At 40.8% G+C, this 23471-nt stretch overlaps 1 protein-coding gene across 4 annotated transcripts in view; it reads right to left on the bottom strand.

Annotated features, from left to right (window-relative positions):
* PHACTR2 (phosphatase and actin regulator 2) overlaps positions 1 to 22016 on the bottom strand; it is a gene marked incomplete at its 3' end in the record, with an annotated part of 130965 nt that extends 108949 nt beyond the window's left edge. For all 4 annotated transcript variants that reach the window (XM_082668832.1, XM_082668834.1, XM_082668833.1 and 1 more), the window contains exon 1: positions 21790 to 22016. In XM_082668832.1, the coding sequence (XP_082524958.1) occupies positions 21790 to 21835 (46 nt within the window). In that variant the 5' untranslated portion in view covers positions 21836 to 22016. The remainder of the gene's footprint in view (positions 1 to 21789) is intronic.
* Positions 22017 to 23471: the final 1455 nt, after the last annotated feature.

Here is a 23471-nt window from a genome sequence, read left to right as displayed (position 1 = left end):
GAAGTTAAAGAAGTTATTTGGGGTGGTCTTTCAAACCAAAGCGCAGTTAAGTTTACCTCTTAGAGGTTGATTACATTGAGGTAGTAGCCTTTACTCGGAAAGGTAAATCATCTAAGTAAATTGGAACTAAATCCCAATTGTTTTTGCTTTATCCATTCTTTTCAAGCATTACACATGAGAATCTGAATCTCTCAGAATACTAGGAAGCCATCTAGAAAACCATAAAACCATATTTTTAACCTGAAACCAAATTCTGTCATAACAATATTAGGGATACTGAGCTCTGTGTTGCTACTTTAGACTTCTGATTCACTAAATCAGAAACTGGGAGAATTACAAGGCCCTTTGCATAGCAGCCCAGGGTCGTGACGGCAAATATCTGACTACATAATGTAACATGCCCAGTTACCAGGAATCATTCTCGAAGACTGGCAACCAGCAAGTTTTTGTTCCAATCCAAACAGAGAACATCACCTCTCCTATCTCTACTTTCAACTGAGAATCATATATCTCCTGTTATACCGGTATCCTAAGGGGGGAAAACACACATGGAGAAATGCTTGACATTTATGTTGCTCTGTAAGAAAACTTCCAGAGCAGTAAGAAAATGTTCTGTTAAATTCCAAGAACCTGGGACTTCTTTCGTACTAGGAATCAGCAGGTAAAGGGAGAAGTTTAGTTGATTTGTTTTACGTTCACGAGGTGTGGGGAGATGCTCAAGCACGTTTATGGGCTGAGATGAAAGAGCCTGGAGGGAGGGAGAAAGTGAAGATCCAAGAGAGAACGGACTAGCCTGTGGGAACTGAATGCCCTCAGGATAACCGCAGGCTTGGGTGGAGCAGCAGAGCCTGAACCTAATGTGGTGCATATGAGGAAGTGACCAGGAAATCAGGAAACGACAGCGGCAAAGAGATGGTAAGAGAAACTCAGCAGGGTGGCACGTATTTCAAATAAGAATCCATACAATACTGGAAGCAAAACAGGCAGGAATGGTGATCGGGAGTGGATCGAAGGTCAACAGCAAGGGGTGAAGGAAAACTGAGCCTCTTCCGACAGGGGAGAGCTGCCAAGGAGAGGCAGGTTTCAGACACAATGAGAAAGAGGAGGAAGGAGAAGTCCACCGAAAGATGAGGATGTGGGAAACTCTGCTTCCTGTGGAATGGAGTCATCCATCCATAATTAATTTCTTGAGTAACTATTATAGACAAGGTAATGCACTGGCGCTATGACAGTGAGCAAAAATGCAATGGATCTCTGCCCTTAAGGAGACTTATGGTCTATGATGGGGGCTGACATTATCCTGGCGACCATCCATTCCAATGTAGAAAAATGGCAGGTACCGAGCGCACAGGCGATGCGGTGGCTGCAGGCATAGCATGAAATAGTCTCCAAGTTCTGAGTTAAATTTCAGGATAAAACTGTTTGTGCGTTACAGAGATTTAGTCCAGTTTCATAACATTGCTTAGAAGGTAGAAACACCCTGTCTCAATTAAGCTGGAAACTATTTAAAAGTCACTGAAGAGCAAAGGATGAACATTCCTTAGTTTGTATACCTAATTCTCTAGAGATGGAGATGAGAGAGAGAGAGAGAGAGAGAGAGAGAGAGAGAGAGAGAGAGAGAGAGAGGCAGAATTCTATTAGTGGTTTTAAAAAAAAATAATTTTACAGTAATGATGCCTTTAGGATTAACTTTAATTTTTTTCCCTCCAATATAGTCACTAAACATGTCCCACTTAACAAAATGTTCTATTTTGGTTTCTTTCTTGAAAATGACATGTGTGTCAAGCAAGCGTTCCAGAGAACGAGTTGTACCAGCAAGACTTGGGTATAACACCACACGGAACGCCTCTGAATCCAATTAGGGCCCCATCAAGCCAACCAGCTGATTCCAAAGTTCTTTTCTGATATAATTTTTATTAAGATTTTCAATACTGGCCTGAAGGAATGTTGAAAGTGTACTAGAATGATGAAAAAAAGCCCATAACTGAGATTCAGAAGTAGCTAGTTGCAACTCACCGACTTTTCCAGAAGCCATAAAATTATTTTTAATTGTGATTCTTATTAAGTGAGTAGGGGGAAAAAACTTGCCTCTTCAAGGAGTAAGTGTATGAAGAAAAGGGGATGGTCCTCCCTGCTATGTCAGCAGTCCCATGAGGATAGGGACCAAAGGGGCTTTATTACTGGTGGTGCCCCCCACCCTGTGCATAAGCCACAGAAGGTACTTAATAAATATTTACAGAATGAATAACTAAGTCACGGACAAGTGTTTGGCAATAATTTACAAGGCCTGGCCTATCTAGGCCATGATTTATTTTAGCAGGTCTTTAGATTTTTCACACAGAGGAAATTGTTTCCAACAGTGCCTTCCTGTAGAATTCCAAATATTTTGCAAGATAATATAACAGACACTAAAGTTTGAAATTGAGAAAACATCAAAGCCAGCAGGAAGGATGATTAACCGTCAGAAGAATGGTACACACATTGTTGACAAACTTTTCAGGTGAACAAACAACTGCTGCTTACTATGTAATTTTAACTCATTTTAAAAGACAACCATCAAAGACAAATCACTGAAAAGAACAGCTGGAATCATTCCGATGTGAAATTATCTTTCAGGAACTTTCTCTTTTCACACAGTGGTGAAATTTTTTTTTTTTTTTTAAAGAAGCTACCTATCCACACACACCACGCTGACATCGCCCCTTCTCTGAACACTGAGCACATCAGGCATGTCAGATTTGTCTTCAGTCCTAATAGGGGAAGTCAGAGAGGCAACTCACTTTCATGGTAAAGAAACTAGGAAAGGTAAGCTATCTAACTAAACTGGAACTAAATCCCAATTGTTTTTCTTTTTTCCATTCTTTTCAGGCATTGCACATGAGAATTTGAATCTCTCAGAAAACTAGGAAACCATCTAGAAAACCATATTTTTAACCCGAAACCAAATTCTTTCATAAAAATATTAGGGATACTGAGCTCTGTGTTGCTACTTCAGACTTCTGATTCACTAACTACATCAGAAACTGGGAGAATTACAAGGCCCTTTGCATAGCAGCCCAGGGTCGTGACGGCAAATATCGGACTACATAATGTAACATGTCCGGTTACTGGGAATCATTCTCGAAGACTGGCAACCAGCAAGTTTTTGTTCCAATCCAAACAGAAAACATCACCTCTCCTATCTCTACTTTCAATTGAGAATCAAATTATCTCCTGTTATACCAGTATCTTAAGGGGGGAAAATACAAATGGAGAAATGATTGACACTTACGTTGCTCTATATGAAAACTTCCAAAGAAGAAAATGTTTTGTTTTGTTAAATTCTTTAGTTTATTTGGCACCCTGGTAACACTCTGTACACGCTTTTTAAAAAAGAAATAATTAGGGGCTTCCCTGGTGACGCTGTGGTTAAGAATCCGCCTGCCAGTTCAGGGGACATGGGTTAGAGCCCTGGCCCGGGAAGATCCCACATGCTGTGGAGCAGCTAAGCCCGTGCGCCACAACTACTGAGCCTGTGCTCTAGAGCCCACGAGCCACAACTACTGAATCCCGCGTGCCTAGAGCCCATGCTCCGCAACAAGAGAAGCCACCGCAATGAGAAGCCCGCACACCACAACGAAGAGTAGCCCCTGCTCGCCGCAACTAGAGAAAGCCCGCACACAGCAACGAAGACCCAACACAGCCAAAAATAAAATAAAATAAATTTTTTTAAAAAAGAAATAATTAGTCATTTAAGTATAAACGCAAACCTGTGAGTACTGTAGAGGAAAAACATGGGCTTTGGGGCCAGAAAGACTTGAATAAGCTCTTCCTCCACATCCTAGCTGGTAACCTTGGGCAAGTCCTTGAAACTTTCAGAGTCTCTGCCTCATCCGTAGAATGGGATAACACAATTACCATTCAGGTTGTTGCCCGGGTAACAGAGATAATATATGTGAAGGGTCATCCTGCCTCATCAATATTCAAGAGAGGTCAATGCCTCCCACTTCTCCTAGTTCCCACTCAAGCAAGTGGAGCAAGTGGAAAAGGGGCTCTTAAAAGGTTTGGAGGCGAATAAATGATAGAATTGGAGTATTTCTGATATGTAGCCATGGGGGCAATGAAATTTCTTTGAAAGCTATTTTCCTGGTCTTCCAGAGGGCTCCAGGAAAACAAAACACCCCCCCACCCCCCGCAAACAGACTCCTACATAGACCTACCCTCGTTCTCCACTGTTCTCAAGACAATTGCTGGGAGCTGCTGAGACCAACGAGCGCTCAAGGGACAGCCCCGTTATTCTCTAGCAGAAATGCCCTGGACTAAGGGAAAGGCACAAAGCAAGAAGGTCAACATCACCTATAAGAATGGAAGGGAGTAGCTAGAACCGGACCCAGCTCTATTTCCCACCCGCTGGGAAGTTGTACAATTTGTTTTTACACTTAAACCTGCAGAAAATAAAAAATTACTTTAACAAAAACCTATTTTATTCAAAAGACTGCTTGCTTACTTGGTTAATAAAATACTCAGTGATTCATGTTGAAAATCCAGTTATGGAACTGTCTACATCCAGTTGGGCTACAAGTTTTTGTTCCTTTTAGTTTAGTTTTGTTTTTTGGGTTTTTTTTCTTTTTGCTATAGCTGCCAAGCATAGGAAACTACATTTTACTCCTTTTCCAAATGCCTAATGTCAAAATCTAAAGAGGAAAAACAGTTCCGTTTTGTGACTCTTAACCTCAGATTCTTTGCAGTTAAGGCCATCTTTAAGTTCAACACAGATAGCTAAGTCCTGAAGGACTCCTGTTTACTGGGACTCATTAGCCACTGAACTGGAGAAGAAATCATTGCAAAGGAGGCCTCTGTTTATTCTACACCCTTCCCTTTTTGAGGTCTAACCAGAACCTCGTGCCCTTTCTCTTCGCCCCTAGGATTAGGTCTCCAGGAATAAAAATAAGGTTGGACTGGCATTGCAAGACCACAAGCAATTATTAATTAAACCTGACCCGTTATTTCCACTTTATAATAAAGACTTCATTTTCTAAGCCTTAGGATACTGAATTTTGCATCTGAAATATCAGGGTCTTGGTCCAAGTGAAGTGTTCTCACCTGGAAGGGCACCAATGTTCTGTGACTTTTAACTTTCCTTAGATTGAGTGTTCAGATTCTAATCTGCAAAATGCCTTAAAAGACGAAAGTGACAGTCACAACTAAGGGGTGTGGAGGCTTGGCTAAGGGTTCCTGCGTGCCCCCACTGCCACCCCATCACTATTTGAATCCAGATCAAGACCCGAAAGAACTGGGTCCTATGTGCAGCTTTTTCTGGCAATGTTTTCTATCTCAGACATCTCAAGGTCTAACTTACTTCGAGGAAACTCCTGGTCCAGAAGACGCCTTTAAAAAATGAAATAATTTCTGAGGTTACTAGAGAATTTTAAATCCTTTTCAGAGAGGATCTAGGATTGCTAGATTCAGATGCACCCAAATCTTACTTGTGTGCCTAAATGTCTTGAGGGACCTATTCCATTTAAATTAAGGAATTTTGAACCTCAAGGAGGTGAGTGTGCTTTTGAAGAACTGTCTTCATGACTTGTGACAAAATGAGCCAGTCCACTCCAACTGTCCATCCCAGCGAAGAGTGTCCTGTGAAATTTAATAAGAGATAGGAAGGTATCAACGAAAGCCTTCTGGGTGTTTTGCAACGTGATGGGATATAACACAAATGTGTTTAGTCACACACGAGTCATCTTTGGATTACCAACCTGACTCAATGGGGCTGCTACATTTTCTGGTGAGAACATTCTTGTTCTGGTTTTACTTTGACAGGTGTTTAAACACTATCTTTCTTTAGCATCCCTATCCATTTTCCTTCTTATTTTAGCAGCTCTTTGTGAGGAGACATGTCACTCTGCTGGATATCAAACACATCTAAGACAATGATAGCATACAGAGTAAGAAAAATCAAATCGAGGAAAAAAAAAGTATATATGGAGTGACAACAAAACACTTCTCAAAATAGACTGCCTCCCATCCAGGGACCTCAAAGAAGATTATAAAACCAGTCAGGCAGCGCATATATAGTTGCTGACCACACTGGAATCAGAATCTTGATAAGCTCTTTTTTTTCTGTCAGCATGACTCAAATCAAGTTGGTGTTCTTATCACAAGATACTGGTAATTATTTCTTACACAATTATGGTGGAAATATAATGTTCCCATAGACTATTTACCAATTTCACCCTATATACACTTTACAGTCTATGCTTCACTTCTTGAGTGGCACTGCCTAGTGACACAGGTTGATTGCCATTGCTGAAAATCACCTTCAGTGCATCCTCTTACTCAAGTCGTATCTACTGAATAAGTGGCATTGTTGGAGTGAGCAGAGAAGAGGCTGTACTCTGTTAAGGAGTGGAACTGAAGAACCCAGAGAAAAGAACAATGGATCTGATGTGCTTATGGGCCATTGTGAATGGATCCCAGTTTGTAAACTTGTTTTAAGGACAGTGTTACAGCCTGAATTGTGTCTCCCCAAATTCACATGTTGAAGCCAATTCCAAGAATCTCAGAATATGACTGTATTGGATATGGCCCTTAAGGAGGTAATTAAGGTAAAATGAGGTCCTACGAGTGGGCCCTCATCCAATATGACTGGTGTCTTTACAAGAAAATAATTTTGGACATAGACATGTGAGTTCACAGAGGAAAGACCGTACAAGGACACAGGAAGAAGGAAGAAGGTGGCATCTACAAGCCCCGGAGGCCTCAGAAGAAAACAAACCTTGATCTTGGACTTCTAAGTTCCTTTTTTTTTTTTTGGCTGTGTCGGGTCTCACTTGCGGCACACGGGACCTTTCATTGAGGTGCGCAGGCTTCTCTCTAGCTGTGGCATGCAGGTTTTCTATTTTCTAATTGTGGCACGCGGGCTCCAGTGCATGTGGGCTGTGTAGTTTGCAGTATGCAGGCTCTCTCATTGAGGTGCACGAGCTCAGTAGTTGCAGCACGCGGACTTAGTTGCCCGGGGCATGTGGGATCTTAGTTCCCCAACCAGGGACCGAACCTGAGTCCCCTGCATTGGAAGACGGATTCTCTACCAGTGGACCACCAGGGAAGTCCTTTGGACATCTAAGTCCTAAGTTCTTGGATGCTGAAACTGTGAGAAAATAAATTTCGGTTGCTTAAGCCACTCAGTCTGTGATAATTTGTTACAGTAGCCCTAGCAAACTAATAGAGACATTTATTATTGTCTGTAAAGCTATGTATTCATACATCGAAGGCAGTGAAAATGTCACACGGCTTTCAACCTCACCTCTACCTCTCTCCACCGCAAAGAGGGGAAAAGAAAGCATCTCTAAAGGCTTCTGCTCTGCTGACTTTATGATGGCTTCGTAAATTAAAACATCACCATTTGAAGAATGAGCTATAACGTGTTCTGACATTCTGTGGTTAGATGATTCAGGGGGGTCAGTTTTCTAAAAGTGCACAGTTCTAGATTCTTTTTAAAATCTCAAGATTGATTTTATCCTTTTCATGTTTTCTTTCAAAAAACTGGCAGCCGAGTACTTTCCAAGAGACAGAATACCAGTCGCACACATATGTATACAATTCCATTTTAGAAGACGTTAGGAAAATGAAGCTCAGCTCAGTTGGGCCTGCAGTAACATTCGACGTGAGCTCCGTTAACTCGTTCTGCCTTATTCCAAGTTTCCATCCTCAGCCGGCTCCTCCGCAGACAGCCTGGCAGGCCAGCACAAGTTAACTTTACAGATGTAGAGGAAATTTTGAAAAACACAAAAATCCCTTTAAAATAGATGGAATTGGCAACAGCAATCCTGAATTGTCCATCAGGTTGCCCCTCTCAGTCCTATGAGGCTACCCAGTTGTTGTCAGAAACATTTTTATTCTAGAAGGAAGGTCCAGGACTCCCCTGGTGGCGCAGTGGTTGACAGTCCGCCTGCCGATGCAGGGGACACGGGTTCGTGCCCCGGTCTGGGAGGATCCCACATGCCGCGGAGCGGCTGGGCCCATGAGCCATGGCCGCTGAGCCTGCGCGTCTGGAGCCTGTGCTCCACAACGGGAGAGGCCACAACAGTGAGAGGTCCGCGTACCGCAAAAAAAAAACAAAACAAAACAAAAGGAAGGTCCAAGGCCAGCTCAGCAGGTCTTCCTCAGAACACCTGAGGCAAACAATGGTGGCCTTCCTTGGAGAGGCTAAGAGACTCTTTAGGAAAAGCTTTTAAGAGATCCCAATTAAAACTTACTGGAATATACTTCACAGTGGGCAAGGTACTGCAAATGGGCCCACCACTGAAAGGAAAGACCCCTGAAGTACAGAGGCAAAAATAAAAAGCCACACGTTTCCAAAAAGGAACATATGAAAAGAATTTTTAAGTAAATGATTGCTTGCTTTTGGAGTTCTCAGGATTTGCTGCCCACACTTCTGAACCAGAAAAGGGCTCGGCCTCCTTTTTAGAAATATGTTTTACTCAAATCTTTCTTACAGGTCCTCACACTCATTATTAAATACCTGTTTTCATCCAACACCCTGTTCTTTGACTTTGGTTCCTCTTGAAGTAATTAGCATGCGGCTACCTCTGATGAAGTTCACAGGGGTCTTCCCGAAAAGGCAACAGAGTTGAAATTCTGTGCCTTAAAGGGTAATTGCCCTGCTGAAACCTCTTCCCCTTCTAATGTTAACTACATTTAGCTCAAACCTGACTACTGTGGGAAATGAATTATTTTGCAGCTTATAATATTAATAAAATGTACGTAAGGGCAAAATATTTTCTGGCAATGAGATTTTGCCAAAATTGTACTTGGCAATGGGAATATTTGCTCGTGAACAGGACATATTAATGACCAAATCCATCAAGGCGCTGTGTACAGAACATCAGTGTTTTGAACTGGACATTCTGTAATTTCTACCTCTTTTCAAGAGAAGATACACAGCTAGGGATAACCCCAAAAAACAAAAAAAAAAAAAAAAAAGAGAGAGAGAAGACACACATTGTTGGGGAAGAGAAATTTTCATCTGAAGCCACCTTTTAAATACTGCTAATCTCTAGAGGAGGTTTCTCACCTCAAGAATCTTCTGTAACACTTGTTAAAAACCCAGATTCTGAGAACCTTCTCGAAAAGATTCTGATTTTTCTGGTCTAGAATATGGAGTCCTGAAATGAGTGTTTTTAGCAAGCACACTAGGTAATTCTCACAACTGGGCAAGTCTGTGGAATACTAACCTTCACTTGTAATACCCCAGATTTCCATCCAGACCAGTATCCCACAAGGATGACACACCCTTAAAATACCAGTAAGATGCACAAAATACAGGAAAAATACAGTTATTCTATACAGACCTTAAACATGAATCTTTTAAAAAATGGTAGCAGATTATTATCATAGTAAACATATTTTAATTAGTCTGTTCAGCTATAAAACTGTTTTTTGTTTTGTTTTGTTTTTTTGGCCATGCCGCACAGCATGTGGGATCTTAGTTCCCAGACCAGGGATAGAACCCGTGCCCCCTGCAGTGGAAGCGCAGAGTCCTAACCACTGGGCCACCAGGGAATTCCCCAAAACTTTTAAACTTTCATAGAATGTTTTTAGACCATAACAAAAGCAGGTCAAAGTTGAGTTCTTGTGGGACAATCAACCAAGAAAGTCTTCTGAAATTAATTAAAAGCTATTTGCTAAACTTCTAAAAAAACTAGTCTTCTACATAAAGGGAAAATGTTAATTGTGATGAATTATAAGTGACGGTACGTGTTTGTGCATATACAGCAAGTTTGCTTTGCTACCTTATGACCCAACCAAGCCATCAACCAAGTAGGAAGCCAGAAAGAAAGGTATTTATACAAGGCCTCAAAAAAAAAAAATGTCCCATGAGCTTTTCTCAAGAAGCTATCTGTGTGCTCTGCCAAAATAAGGAAATAGATGCAGAAAAAAATCAGACATGGATCCAGCTATCTAAGATTCAACATAAGAGAGAAGTGGAAGGAATTCCTGGGACGATGTGAAGAGAGATCCCAGGGCAACAGCTGGGCAGCAGGCTTACAGGAAATGCCGTCCAAACTGGAATAGAGCAAAGACCTCAGGTAAATTTCTCAAAGAAGAACTTGAAAGAATATCAAAATTGTCTGGACATATTTGAGAAGAGATCTATGTAACTGGGGAAAGGTTTGGGGATGAGGATATAGGAACCTCAGCAAGCCAAAACACGAATAGGGAAAGCAAAAGCTATGCAGGAAGGAAAAAGGAAGTACGGTTTACCTCACGGCCTAGCTGTCAGCAGCTTTTGCGTAGTTATAAGGAATACTGATCTAATCTAAGGCACAATAGAAAAATGTTGGGAAGATGAGAACATCGGAGGATGGGAAATGCATGACTTCGCTGGGGGCAGGGGTGAGAAGCGGTGTGAAAGAGGAAGCTGTATCTTCAATTTCCATACTGTGAGGTCAGTAATAATGTGTCAAGCTGAATAACCAATAATTAGCAATGTAAGCACACTGTTTAGAGACTGGAGGTAAATACTAAAGAATCGGTTTAAAAGGTTCTACATTTCTGGGATGCTCCTTAACTTTCTGATGGGTGCCTATCACTCTGCTAATATACAACCTGGCCAAACACAGCTATTCATTTATTCAGCAGTTTTTGTGTCAGGCATACATCTAGGAATAAGAAGACACATTGGGGAACAAGACAGATAAGTTCCTTGCTCTTGGAGCTCAGGTCCTAGCAAAGGGAGACAAGGAACAAACAAACAAACAAGATAATCTGAGGGATAAGTGCAATGACAGAGCAGAGAAGTGTGACTGAGGGGTGGGTAGGAGAGGTCCCTGTGAAGAGGAGGATGTGGGAGCTGAAGCAAGTGTAACCGAAAGTGGGGTCCAGCTGCTCGCCACTCAACAGCCAGTGAAGAGGCCGGGTTGGTGGAAAGGAAAGTTTGCTTCATTTTGGATGCCGGCAACTGTGTGCGGGGGGGAGGGCGGACGCCTGTCCAAAGGCCGAGTCCCCACCTCTGACAACCAGGGGGCAAGAGCTTTTATAGACGGAGGGAGGGGGCTCCATGCAGAACCTGCACAGTCAGCTCTGACCGTCATCTTGACATTGGTTGTGCAGTGGTCTGATCAGTGTCATCTTGATTGTTTTAGGTACAGCTAATCTTCAGTTCCAGGGTCGGTTTGTTTCCATTTCTTTGAGGCCAGTTCTCAGAATTGTGGCAGCTTATGTCATGGCTACAGTCCGGTCATCATGTAGTTAACTTCTTCCACCTGGAGGGGGTTTCAGTATCTATAACACAGCTCACAGGATACGGCTCAGAATATTATCTATAGCCCTTGAGAAGGAGCTAAAGGTCCTTGACTATGCTTAATGACTAAACTATTATTATTTGGTCTCCTTTGACTGTTTTCCTTTGCTTCTGCATTTTCTCACTTCTCTGATGAAACTGACTCTTTGGCTAAAGTTTTTCCACAGACAAAAGGCAAGCTGAGGACATGGTGGGCATAGACCACAGGGTCCTGCTCCATTTCACAAGGAACCAGCTTTGGAAAGAGCCAGAAGGAGCGTGTCCCAGATTTCCTAGAATTACAGGGAGCAGCAACGGCCAAGGTCACGGGTAAGAGTGAGCCAGGCTTGTGTGATGACTGAAATGTGTTTGAAGCTGTCGGGGGTGACGGTGAGGGGCAAGGTGGTGGAGATGAAGTCAGAGAGATGGGAGGAGATCAGGGGTCACACAGAATCATGTATGGCCTTGAGGACAGCAAGGTGAAGTCTGGATTTCATTCTAAATGCAATGGAAAGTCATGGGAAGGTTTTGTGTAAGGAAGTGACATGATTTATGTTTTTAAAAAATTACTTTAGCTGTTGTGTGGAAAATGAATTACAGAAGGCTAAGAACAGAAGCAGGACACCAGCTTGAACCTACTGCAGTGGTCCATGCATAGATGGCCAGGGTGTGTATGGCAGCAGGGGAGAGAGAGGAGGACGGAGGGAGGGAGGGAGGGAGGGAGAGAGAGAGAGAGAGGGAGAGAGAGAGAGAAAGTGAATGGAGTTCAGATTTATTTTGGAAGAAAAATGGGCAGGACATACTGATGGATCAATGTGAACAGGAAAGGGAAAAACCCAAGGGTGAATCCTAGATTTTTGGCTAGAATGAGTGAGTGGTCAGAGGTATCATCTGGTGAAATGCAGAAAGTCAAGGGAAGAACCGGTTTGGAGGGCAAAATTAAGCCTTCCGTTTAGACCTGCGACCTGTGGGATGCCCATTAAGGAGTCAAGCAGATCTGGGAAACAGGCAGTTGCCTATTTGAGCCTGGAGCAAAGGAAAGAGCAGAGTTGCAGATACAAACTTGGGCATCACCCTACTCGCAGTTCTCCAGGCACCCCCAGGTCAGGTGCTCGTTGCACCTTGTTGGATTACCGCAGCTTACCTCTTGCTCCCTCCTCAGTCTCCCCCACAAAATCAGTACTGCAAGCAGCAGGCAGATTCACCCCTTTAAAGCAAAGCTCTAATCATCTCTCACTTGATAAAAAGCCTTCTGTGGTTCTCACCCCCTGTGTCTTGACCTCTTGCCTTCCAACCCTCTCCATCTCAGGGCCTGAATTCTTGTTCCCCTTCTGTACTGTTCGGCCTCCCTGATTTGTCCCCAGGGTTCTCTGGGGTCCCTTCTCTTCCAGCCCCATTTCCACACATCTTCACTAAGTGTATCCTGGGCTCAGACCTTTGTGGGCAAGGCCGGTGCGTGATTTATCTTTGGAACTTCCCCAAAGCTTAGCCCAGGTAACTGACACTTAATTACTTCAGTTCAGGAACTGTTTGTTAGATGAAGGTGCCACTCGTTCTCCTTACTATCCCCTCACAAAATGAGCGGATTTACAGGAATACACCAAAATTTTCCTAGTGTTAAGGGTTGCAATGTTATATTTGACAGAAGGTTTACATGAATGAACACATCCAGTCCCTTGAAATGAAAATACAGGAGTAGTTTACAAATATAAATGATAATGGTTAGACCCAACTTTTTAATGTAATGTTATCTGCCCATTCCCTTCTGGGAAACAAAAACTGTTGTTTTTGGTTTTGGTTCCCCTGCTTCAGATGGGGATGGGGGATGGAGCAACCAGGAAGTGTTTATTTTCCTAAGACTATTTCTATCTCCATATCACTTTTACATAAGTTGAGTCTTCACCAAATATGAATCTTTATTCCCAAGCATAGAGACTCACACTAAAGTCCCCAGAACAGGAAAACATGTTGGAACCTTTCCTCTATTCAAATTAAAGAGGCTTAATTAGAGGATCAACAATCCAGGTTTCTTATCTCCTTCCCTCCTGCATTAAGTAAGCAAAGGATGAAGTCTGACTCGCCCATTGGTTGTTATTTTTTCAAATGGCTGAAGATAAAATAAATTTAAGCTAAAAACATTTGGGATATTACTCACTGACCAGACTGATGACCAATGGACCAAAGAGAAGTAGTTGAGGTTCAAATTTTTGCTCCTTTTCTTTCTCTAAGTGACTGACATTTGCATTATGATCAAACAGACTAAGAAAAAAAAAATAAACCTAAAAAGCTATCTTAGGGGCTATATTTTTGCTTTCACCATTGAATTCACAAAGAAAAAGAATAGGACTGGTTGAAAAATGGCAATTGAACTTAAAGCGGAGTCAGAGTCCGTGACAGCCAGAGAAAACCTGATATAGTTGCAGGTCAGCTCATGGCTTTAATTCCAGTGGAGGGCCAGGTGGATGCTGCAGGGGGAAGCTCTGGCCTTGATCATGCCCAAAGCAGAGGAAAGCCATGACTGTCACACTATCTTTTCAGAAATGAATTTCCTCTCTCTTTCTCTGCTCATGTAGATTTTTCTTTATGCACGTATTTTAAAAATAGAATCATGTAACTTCAGAAAACTGCCATTTCATATTTTTATGCTGTTTATTATGAAAATCGCTTTTCAAAAATATTTTTATATCTTTTTTTTTGCAGTACGCGGGCCTCTCACTGTTGTGGCCTCTCCCGTTGCAGAGCACAGGCTCCGGACGCTCAGGCTCAGCGGCCATGGCTCACGGGCCCAGCCGCTCCGCGGCATGTGGGATCTTCCCGGACCGGGGCACGAACCCGCGTCCCCTGCATCGGCAGGCGGACTCTCAGCTACTGCGCCACCAGGGAAGCCCCTATATCATTTTTAAATGGCCTGTTTTATTACATGACTATATCCTTACATGACTATATCCCAATTAATTCTCTTGTTGTTTGACTATTAGGTTATTTCCAATACTTTGGCTCTGATGAACATTGCTCTGATGAGCAAATAATTACTATCTTAACAATATACTTCTAGAAGTGGAAATGCTGGGTCTGAGTATATGCACATTTTAAGATTTTTAATATATATTACCAAACTGCTCTCCTGATAGGTTGTACCAATTTAAACTACCACAAGACAATCATCTCCTGGAAATCATTCCTTTTAATCTTTACTAAATTCATAGGTGATCGATGGCATCCATTTTTTTTCACTGAATTGCTTAAATTTTACTCATTACACCAAATGGTCACTCGCATTTCTTCTTCGATTAAGCAATGTGGGCAAGTTAACTCTTGTGCTTCAGTTTCCTCATCTGCAAAATGTGGATATTAATGGTAGTTACCCTATATGGATGTTGTGAGGATTAAAAAGTTAATTCAAGTAAAGCACTTAGAATAATTCCTGACCCATAGGGAGCTCACCATTATGGCCATTAGATATTTTGAAAAATTCCTGTTCATGTTCTTGACTCATTTTTCTATTTGAGTTTTACCATTTCTCATTGATTTCTTTTTCTCACTGATTTTTAAGGTCTTACTACATTGAGATATTTAATCATTGTTTTCTATATGCAATGCAAATATTTTGTCAACTTTATGATTTCCTTTTTCAGTATGCTGCTGATTTTTTTGCCATGCAGAAGTTTAAGGATTTAATATCATTAAATCATTCACTTTAAATCAGAAAAAATTACAGAGATTAAATAGTCAAATATGAGAAAAACAGCAAAGGAAAACACGTTTTTAATAATTCTAGTTTGTAAGAAAGAAACGGATAGATTTGACTCCATAAAAGTTTAAAGTTTTTATATTAAAAAAAATCAAACAAACAGAAGAGGTAAGAAAAACACAGAAAAATATTCACAGTATATTACAGACATAAGGCTAATCTCCTTAACATACAAATCTTTGAAAAAAGAAAACATAAAATAAGGAAAAACTATAAATAGGCAATTCAGAGAAAAAGACATACAAATGCCCGATTTCACTTATAATCAAAATGAGATATCACTTTTTACATATAGATTTACAAGGATTTTTAAAAATTAATTATGCCCAACACTGTGGTCCTATACAGTTTTGCAGAGTGTTCACTGCACAAGGACAACTGGACGACAGGAGTGAGTTGGGACAGAATTCCTGCTACTCTACTGCCTGTTAAACCATATGCCTGCCGGGCTGCCTCACCCAGAGAGAGTGCTTTCTATTTCTCACAAAGGGCCATATGCTTTAAGAGAGTATGCAGTGGTGGTGAGAGAGTGCAGAAAAAGGAAATCTCATCTAGTGAGCAGATATACTGATACAGTCCTTAGAGATAATTCGGCAAAGTCTATCAAAATAAAACAAACAAATCTTTTGACCCAGCAATTCCATCCCTAGGATTTTACTGGTACAGGTAGCGTGAGATGTTTAGATAAGGATGTTCATTTCAGCTTTGTTCATAATAGCACACACACAAAAGAACCCAGAAACAATATAAAAATACAAACAAAATATAAAAACACAATAGAGTTCTTTTAAAGGAAATTATGAGATATCCACATATTATAATACTGTTTCTAGATTAAAAACATCAATATGAAATATTTTCAAGTTTACATCATATGAAAAACTCAAACTCGGGAGCAGCAAGCATATTACGTCTTGCTTGTATTTTGATAAAGACACATACGTGAAGACTGTAATGAAAAAAAGCTGTTCATGCTGCGTTATAATTTAAAAGGGAGGGACTAGGGGTCTGGGAGGGAATAAAATTCACTTTTATCCTGAACTGTCTTGTAAAGTTTGACTTTTGATCATATGCATGTTATTTGCATTAAGAAAAATGAACTATCCGTTTTTGTTTTACGATTTCTTTTAATACTGGCTTTACAAGGAAATGGATGAATATCCTGGGCAGGGCAGAAATAAGGCACTGACCAAAATATGGAAACCCAGAAACACAGACAGATATAGGTTCTATCATGGCCTAGGTGTGATCCTGCATACTTTATTCACTTGTTCCCTTGTCTTCTAAAAATGAGAAGAGTGGCTTTGTCTGCCCTTTCAACTCAAGGGCTCATGCAAAACAGCCAAGAGCTGCTCTGTGGCACAGTGAACATGGGGTGGGGCTGAAGACTGAAAAAAATAGTCACTAGATTCAAATACCACCCGACAGACAACAGAGCCAGCGTAGCATGCAATTCTTGAAGTTAAAAAGAATGAAAATAATACAAAATTCGCATTCATATAATCATTAGCTTAAAGTAGTCAGACTGCATTGAGAATATTTGTTGACTCATTCATATTCTCAACAAACTTTTTGTACCCAATCTGTCATGCCCAGTACTTGGCAATGAGAACGCCAGAAGTCTCAACCCCTCTAAGGAATGAGGTCAGAGGGTACTGAAACCCCCCTATTTGGGGACATACCTGTTTAGCCTGTGCTTAGAAATAATAAATCTAATCCTCAATAAAATACGAGGAAATCAAAACCAGCAACATATAAAAAAGATTATATATCATATCCAAGTAATCTTTGTCGCAGGAATGCAAGGTTGGTTTAACATCTGAAATTAATGTAATATGCCATAATTAATACAATGAAGGACAAAAACCATATGATCATCTCAATAGGGGCAAAAAGAAAAAGGCTTGGACAAAATCTAACAGTTGCATGATAAAGATGCTCACAAACTAAGAATAGAAGGGAACTTTTTGATAAAGGGCATCTATGAAAAAACCACAGCTAACATGACATTTAATTCTGAAAGACTGATTGCTTTCCTCCTTAGATCAGGAACAAGACAAGAATGTTCACACTTGCCTCTTCTCTTTAACATTATACTGCATAATAAGTGAAGGCAACTAGACAGGGAAAAGAAATAAAAGACATTCAGATGGAAAAGACGAAGTAAAAGTATCTCTGTTTGCACATGACCTTGTATATAAATCTTGTACATAATGTGATCTTGTATACAGAAATACCAAGGAATCCACTGAAAAATTATTAGGACTAAAAAAATGAGTTCACTAAATTTACAGGGTACAAGATCAATATATAAAAATCAATTTTCTATATTCTATACACTAGCAAGCCACATTCTGAAAATGAAATGAGTGCAATTTCATTTAAAATAGCATAAGAATGATAAAAATACTGATAAATTTAACAAGACATACACTGAAAACTAAAAAACATTGTGGAAAAAAATCAAAGAAGATCTAAATAAATGGAAAGACATTGTACATTTCCATTTCTTGTCTTTACGGGTTGAAACACTTCATATTGTTAAGAGAGCAATATTATTCAAATTGATCTACAAGTTCAACACAATCCCTATCAACGTCTCAGCTGGATTTTTTGCAGACATTGACAAGCTGATTATAAAATTCATTCGAAAATGCAAGGGGACCAGAATAGCCAAAAGAATCTTGGAAAAGAACAAAGTGAGAAGACTCACACTTTTCTATTTCAAAACTTAGTACAAAGCTACAGTAATCTTGACAGTGTAGCATATTAGTAGACATATACATCAATGGGATAGAATTGAGAGTTCAGGAATAAATTTGACATATATGGTCATCTGATTTTTGACAAGGGTACCGAGACAATTCAACAGGGAAAGAATCACCTTTTCGAAAAATGGTCCTGGACAATTGGATATCCACATGCAAAAGAATGAAACTGGAGCCCTACACCACACTACACATAAATATTAAAAAATGTATCACAGACCTAAATGTAAGAGCTAAAATTATAAAACTCTTAGAAGGAAACATATGTGTAAATCTTGACAGTGGTTAGTTTATGGTTTCCTAGATAGGAGACCAAAAGTGCAAACAACAACAACAAAATAGATAAACTGAACACAATAAAAAATTTCAGTTGCAAATCATAGTATCAAGAAAGTGAAAACACAACTCTGAAAATGGGAGAAAGTATTTGCAAATCATATATCTGATAAGGGACTTGTATCCAGTATACAAAGAACTCTTATAACTCAATAATAGCAGGTCAAATCACCCAATTAAAATTAAGCAAAGGATCTGAATAGACATTTCTCCAAAGAAGATATACAAATGGCCAATAAGCACACGAAAAGATGCTCAATGTCATAAGTAATCAGGGAAATGCAAATCAAAACCACAATGAAATACAACTTCACACTTACTAGATTAGCCATAATCAAAAGACAGTAACAAGTGTTGAAGAGGCTGTGGAGAAATTGGAACCTTCATATACTGCTGGAGGCAATGTAAAATGGTACAGCCGCTTTGGAAAACTGGCAGTTCCTTAAAATATAACATAACAAAGATAGAGTTACCATATGACCCAGCAATTCCACTCCTAGATATATACCCAAGAGAAATAAAAACATATGTTCACAAAAACTTTTACCTGAAGTTCATGGCAGCACCGTTCAGAGAGTCAAGAGGTAAAAATAACCCAAATGTCCATCAACTGATGGATGGATAAATAAAATGTGGTATATTAATACAGTGGGATATTATTTGGCAATAATAAGAAATGAAGTACTGATACATGCTACAACATGGATGACCCTTGAAAACATTATGCTAGGTGAAAGAAGCCAGTCACAAAAGGCGTGTTGTGTTGTATGATCCCACTTATACAAATTCTTCAGAATAAGCAAACCTACAGAAGCAGAAAGTGGATTAGTGGTTAATTAGGGCTAGGAGTCGGGGGTTGAGAAGGATGGGAACAAGGATCGATGGCTGCAGAACACAATGAATGTACTGAAAAACAACGAATCGTACACTTTCGATGGGTGAATTTTATGGTATGTTAATTATATGTCAATGAAGCTGTTTTAAAAAATAGAAATAATGGGCTTCCCTGGTGGCGCAGTGATTGAGAGTCCGCCTGCCGATGCAGGGGACATGGGTTCGTGCCCTGGTCCAGGAAGATCCCACATGCCGCAGAGCGGCTGGGCCCGTGAGCCATGGCCGCTGAGCCTGCGCGTCCAGAGCCTGTGCTCCGCAACGGGAGAGGCCACAACAGTGAGAGGCCCACGTACCGCAAAAAAAAAAAAAAAGAAAGAATGACTCTAACTGCACGTTTTCAGAAATCATTATTACTTGGTCTTCTTAGAACCTAGATGCAGCCCTAAGCTGAAAGGCTCAAAAGAGCCTGAAATCAAGAAAGAAAAGCAAGCTAACTTGTGGCCTATAGTGCTGATTTTTACAAAAGCCCAAACTAAGTAACAAGTATAAACTATCAGACTCTGTGCTATTGACTCCTTAGACTCAAAAAGATTTTCCCCGTTAAGCATTTACGACGGGAATCCTCTTCGCCACTGTAATTCCTAGCAGCCACTCTAGACTTAAACAACTATAGATGCCTGAGATCACACAGAACAAAGATCTTCACACCACTTGTGAAGCCTGTGGCAAACAGCTAACGAGGAGTGAACAAAATACATGGAAGGGTAGAGGGTTTGACATTCTCAGACTCAGAGAAGAACACCAACATGAACATAAAACTTAAGATATGGCAACCAAATGTTCTGTTTTTGTTGTTTTTTCATTTTCATTTGGAATCTAAAGGCAAAACTTCAGGGAAATGGAGTGATAGTAATACACTTAGAGGATATAAATGGATATCATGAGAAAACTGCTCCGCTCTTAACATTAAAAAACTTCAGTCATAGCAACTATCATCCCTTAACCAACAAAACAAAACCAAAAAACCCCTCTACTCATGATGTCTGAATTGGTCACTCCAAGATACACAAACTTTTAATCAACTAAACGGAGGACCTGTAATTTAAGTATAACACCATTCCATGAGAGATTTCTCTGAAATATCTTTCATGGTCAAGCATAACTTTTTGTTTAAATTACTTATAAATAAACTGCCCAATCTCTTGACATGATTAGTCATTGTATTAGGAATTACATATTAGGAATTACAGCAATCTGGGTATTTTTTGCTGTACTGGGTTAGGAAGGAAGGTCACATTTTAGGATTCTACTTTGCTTCTTAGGCATCATTTATGTAACATTCTTTGATTTTTATAAATGCAAAATCCACTTTTCTAATATTAACCCTAACAATACTTTGTGGCTAAAGAACTAAATTCAGGGCAGTACTTTATACCTGTTGTATTGGAGTACTGATCTAACTCTATGCTTTGCCAGCGCCGAAATTTAAAAATCTAACTCTTCCTTGAAATGAAAGAAGTCACACTGCTTTAAAGTAAGACAAAGGAAAGTAAGCCTTAATTGCACAAAATAGTTTACTAAAATTAAGATCCTAATCAACACTCCCCCTCAAATTCCCAAAAAGCTATCAACATTAAGTCTCTTCTGTTCGGCAGCAGCGCTGTACAACCTTGTCAATGACAGTAAGGGAAGGTGTGATCTTTTTTGGATTCTGATTCCTCTCCTTTGCAGACGGCTGGTTCTCCTGAGGCATTAACATAAGCCGGAGCAAAGCTTATGATATTTCAGGGAGTGAAGCTCTACAATATAAACAAACCCATGCTGGGGGAGGCTGGAATGGTAGAATGCTATCTAGTTAGAGACATCCTGGAGCTGATTAAAACAACAACAACAACAAAAAGAACCCTTCATCTCTGCCCTGTCATTTCCTTTCAGCAAGATCCTGTTGATGTTTACACAATTTGAAGAGTGTATCAAATATCTCAAGGAATAACGTAAATGCCCCCTTTGAGGTTTTGTTTTTTAATTCTTGATGGAAAAACATATCAAAATAGTATCTTTTAAGTATGTTTCATTATCCAATCACAAGTATCGCCACCAAAAAGTTGTTTATCCCTACACTACTGGAGAAACGCCAGATGTACCTTCCTTCCTTTTTTTTTTTTTTAAAGAAAATGTTAAAAAGAGACTTAAAACAGGGCAGTACAGCTCAGAAACATTACACGCGTTTCCATCAAATGATCTTTAGCCCTGAATAACCGGGTTCATGAAACGTTTCCCCAAATTTTATAGCTTGTGTCTAATAAACAAGTATCATTTGAAACAATTAAGCTTTTTTCTCTTGGTTATTAAGTATTCAGCGTTCTGCCAGGATAAAAGAAGGCAAACAGCACTTCTACTACGAAACACAAACCATAAATCAGTTGACAAGCTTGAAAGAATTCAGTTCTAGTCTGTTCGGAAGCCAAGTGTAAATACAGAAAAACCTGTTGGCGAGTTTATCTTGCTCTTTAAGTTTCGCGTTTTTAAAACAAAGCAATACGCCAATGGCGTTTCTCGTAAATTTCAGGCTCAGAAGAGATTCAGAGAAACACGAAAGCGAGGCATCTCGGAGAGAAAATGGAGCCTGTGCCTTTAAGGTAAAATCGGCTGGATCCCAAAAGGCATTCCACTTTTCCACGACAAAGAGTTTGGGGGAGCGCTACCTCTCGGGTTTCTCGGAGGGACTTGGCGGGTTCGGGCAGAGCCCGGCTCGCCGCGGAGCCCTCGACCGCCCAGGCTGCCCCGAGCCAGCCCAGCACCCGCGGGGCGGGAGCGCATAGCGTGCGCCCCGGACTCACCGCTGCTGGGCTGCGGGGACAGCGTGGAGACCGAGGTCTGGCCCATGTCTCGGGTCGCAGGGCCAGGTCGGGCGATCACGCGGCTCTTTTGGTCCTTGGATCATGGGTCCGCTCGCAGACAGATTCCCAAGCGTTCATTTCCCGGTCCGTGCGGAGCTGCCCACCGGGTCCCCTCACCTTCTCCCCTTCGCGGGTCTCCCAGCCCGGCCGGCCGCAGCCGGCGCGGCGGATCCTGCCCAGCGGATGCCTGTCATTCCTCTATGCAGATTAGCTGGGGTCAAGGGTCACGGGGGAGGAGAGAGGGGGAGTGGGCGACGGGGGAGGTGGAATGAGGGGGGCGAGGAAGTGAGGAGGGGAGAGGCCCGGGCTGGTCCAGCCGCGCCTGCGGGGGCTGTGAGACCCGCGACCCCCCAGGGTAGCAGAGAGTATGGGTGACTCCCGTTTAATTTAAAAGGTTCCCTGTCAAATGATCCTTTAAGGCTGGAAGAAAAGGAATTAAAGTACTTAGTCACGGTACTTAATTTAAGAAAATTTGTTTCGTTAAAGCTAGTTCCTTCCTCACATTGTTTGCTGATATGTGTGCATTTTTTTTTCCTTTTAAAAATTATCTTCCTTTTAACAAGTGGAATTTTAAAAAGCAGTATCAGTGGCCTCAATCAGGTTGAACAATAAATCTGAATGATGGATCTATGTGTGAGATCAACAAAGTATACACCTTGCTCTCTACCACCTAGACTCTGGGAAATTCACCTCTCCTATATTCAGAAGAATCACTGTGAGACTATCAAACTGCGTGATAAGGTGTTTAAAATATACAAAAGGTGAAAACAACAGTAATTTATTTTAGAAGCTAACATTCCATAAAAGTTAAATTAAATCCTACTGTAATTAAATCTCAACTGCAAACTCCTTAAAAATATGAATACAAATACTGTTGATGAGAAATCTAGATGCCATATCTATCTCCATCTATCTGTCGATCACTCTATAGATAGATCGATAGATGGAGATAGATATGGCGTTAGACTGGATGGTGGTTACATAAATGTGGCTCACTTTAAGAAAATTCATTGAATTGTATACTATGATTTGTGCATTTTTCTGAATGTAAATGTTTCATTAAAAAGTTTTTTGCGGGGGGCTTCCCTGGTGGCGCAGTGGTTGAGAATCTGCCTGCTAATACAGGGGACACGGGTTCGAGCCCTGGTGTGGGAGGATCCCACATGCCGCGGAGCAACTAGGCCCGTAAGCCACAACTACTGAGCCTGCGCGTCTGGAGCCTGTGCTTCGCTACAAGAGAGGCCGCGATAGTGAGAGGCCCCCGCTTGCCACAACTAGAGAAAGCCCTCGCACGGAAACAAAGACCCAACACAGCAAAAATAAATTACTAAACTCTTACCCCCAACATCTTCTTAAAAAAAAAAAAAAAATTTTTTTTAAGTGTATTTTTTTGTTTCTGGCCAGGCCATTAGGCTTATGGGATCGAACCCAGGGCCCCGGCAGCGAGAGCACCAAGTCCTAACCACTGGCCGCCAGGGCATTCCCAAAAAAGAGTATTTTTTAATTTTTAAATTTATTTTTATTGGAGTATAGTTGATTTACAATGTTGTGTTAGTTTTTGCTGTACAGCAAAGTGAATCAGTTATACATATGCATATATCCACTCTTTCTTAGATTCTTTT

Source organism: Grampus griseus, assembly GCF_964374135.1.
Source record: "Grampus griseus genome assembly, chromosome: 13".
NCBI lineage: Eukaryota > Metazoa > Chordata > Mammalia > Artiodactyla > Delphinidae > Grampus > Grampus griseus.
This window is presented reverse-complemented; position numbering and strand designations above follow the sequence as displayed.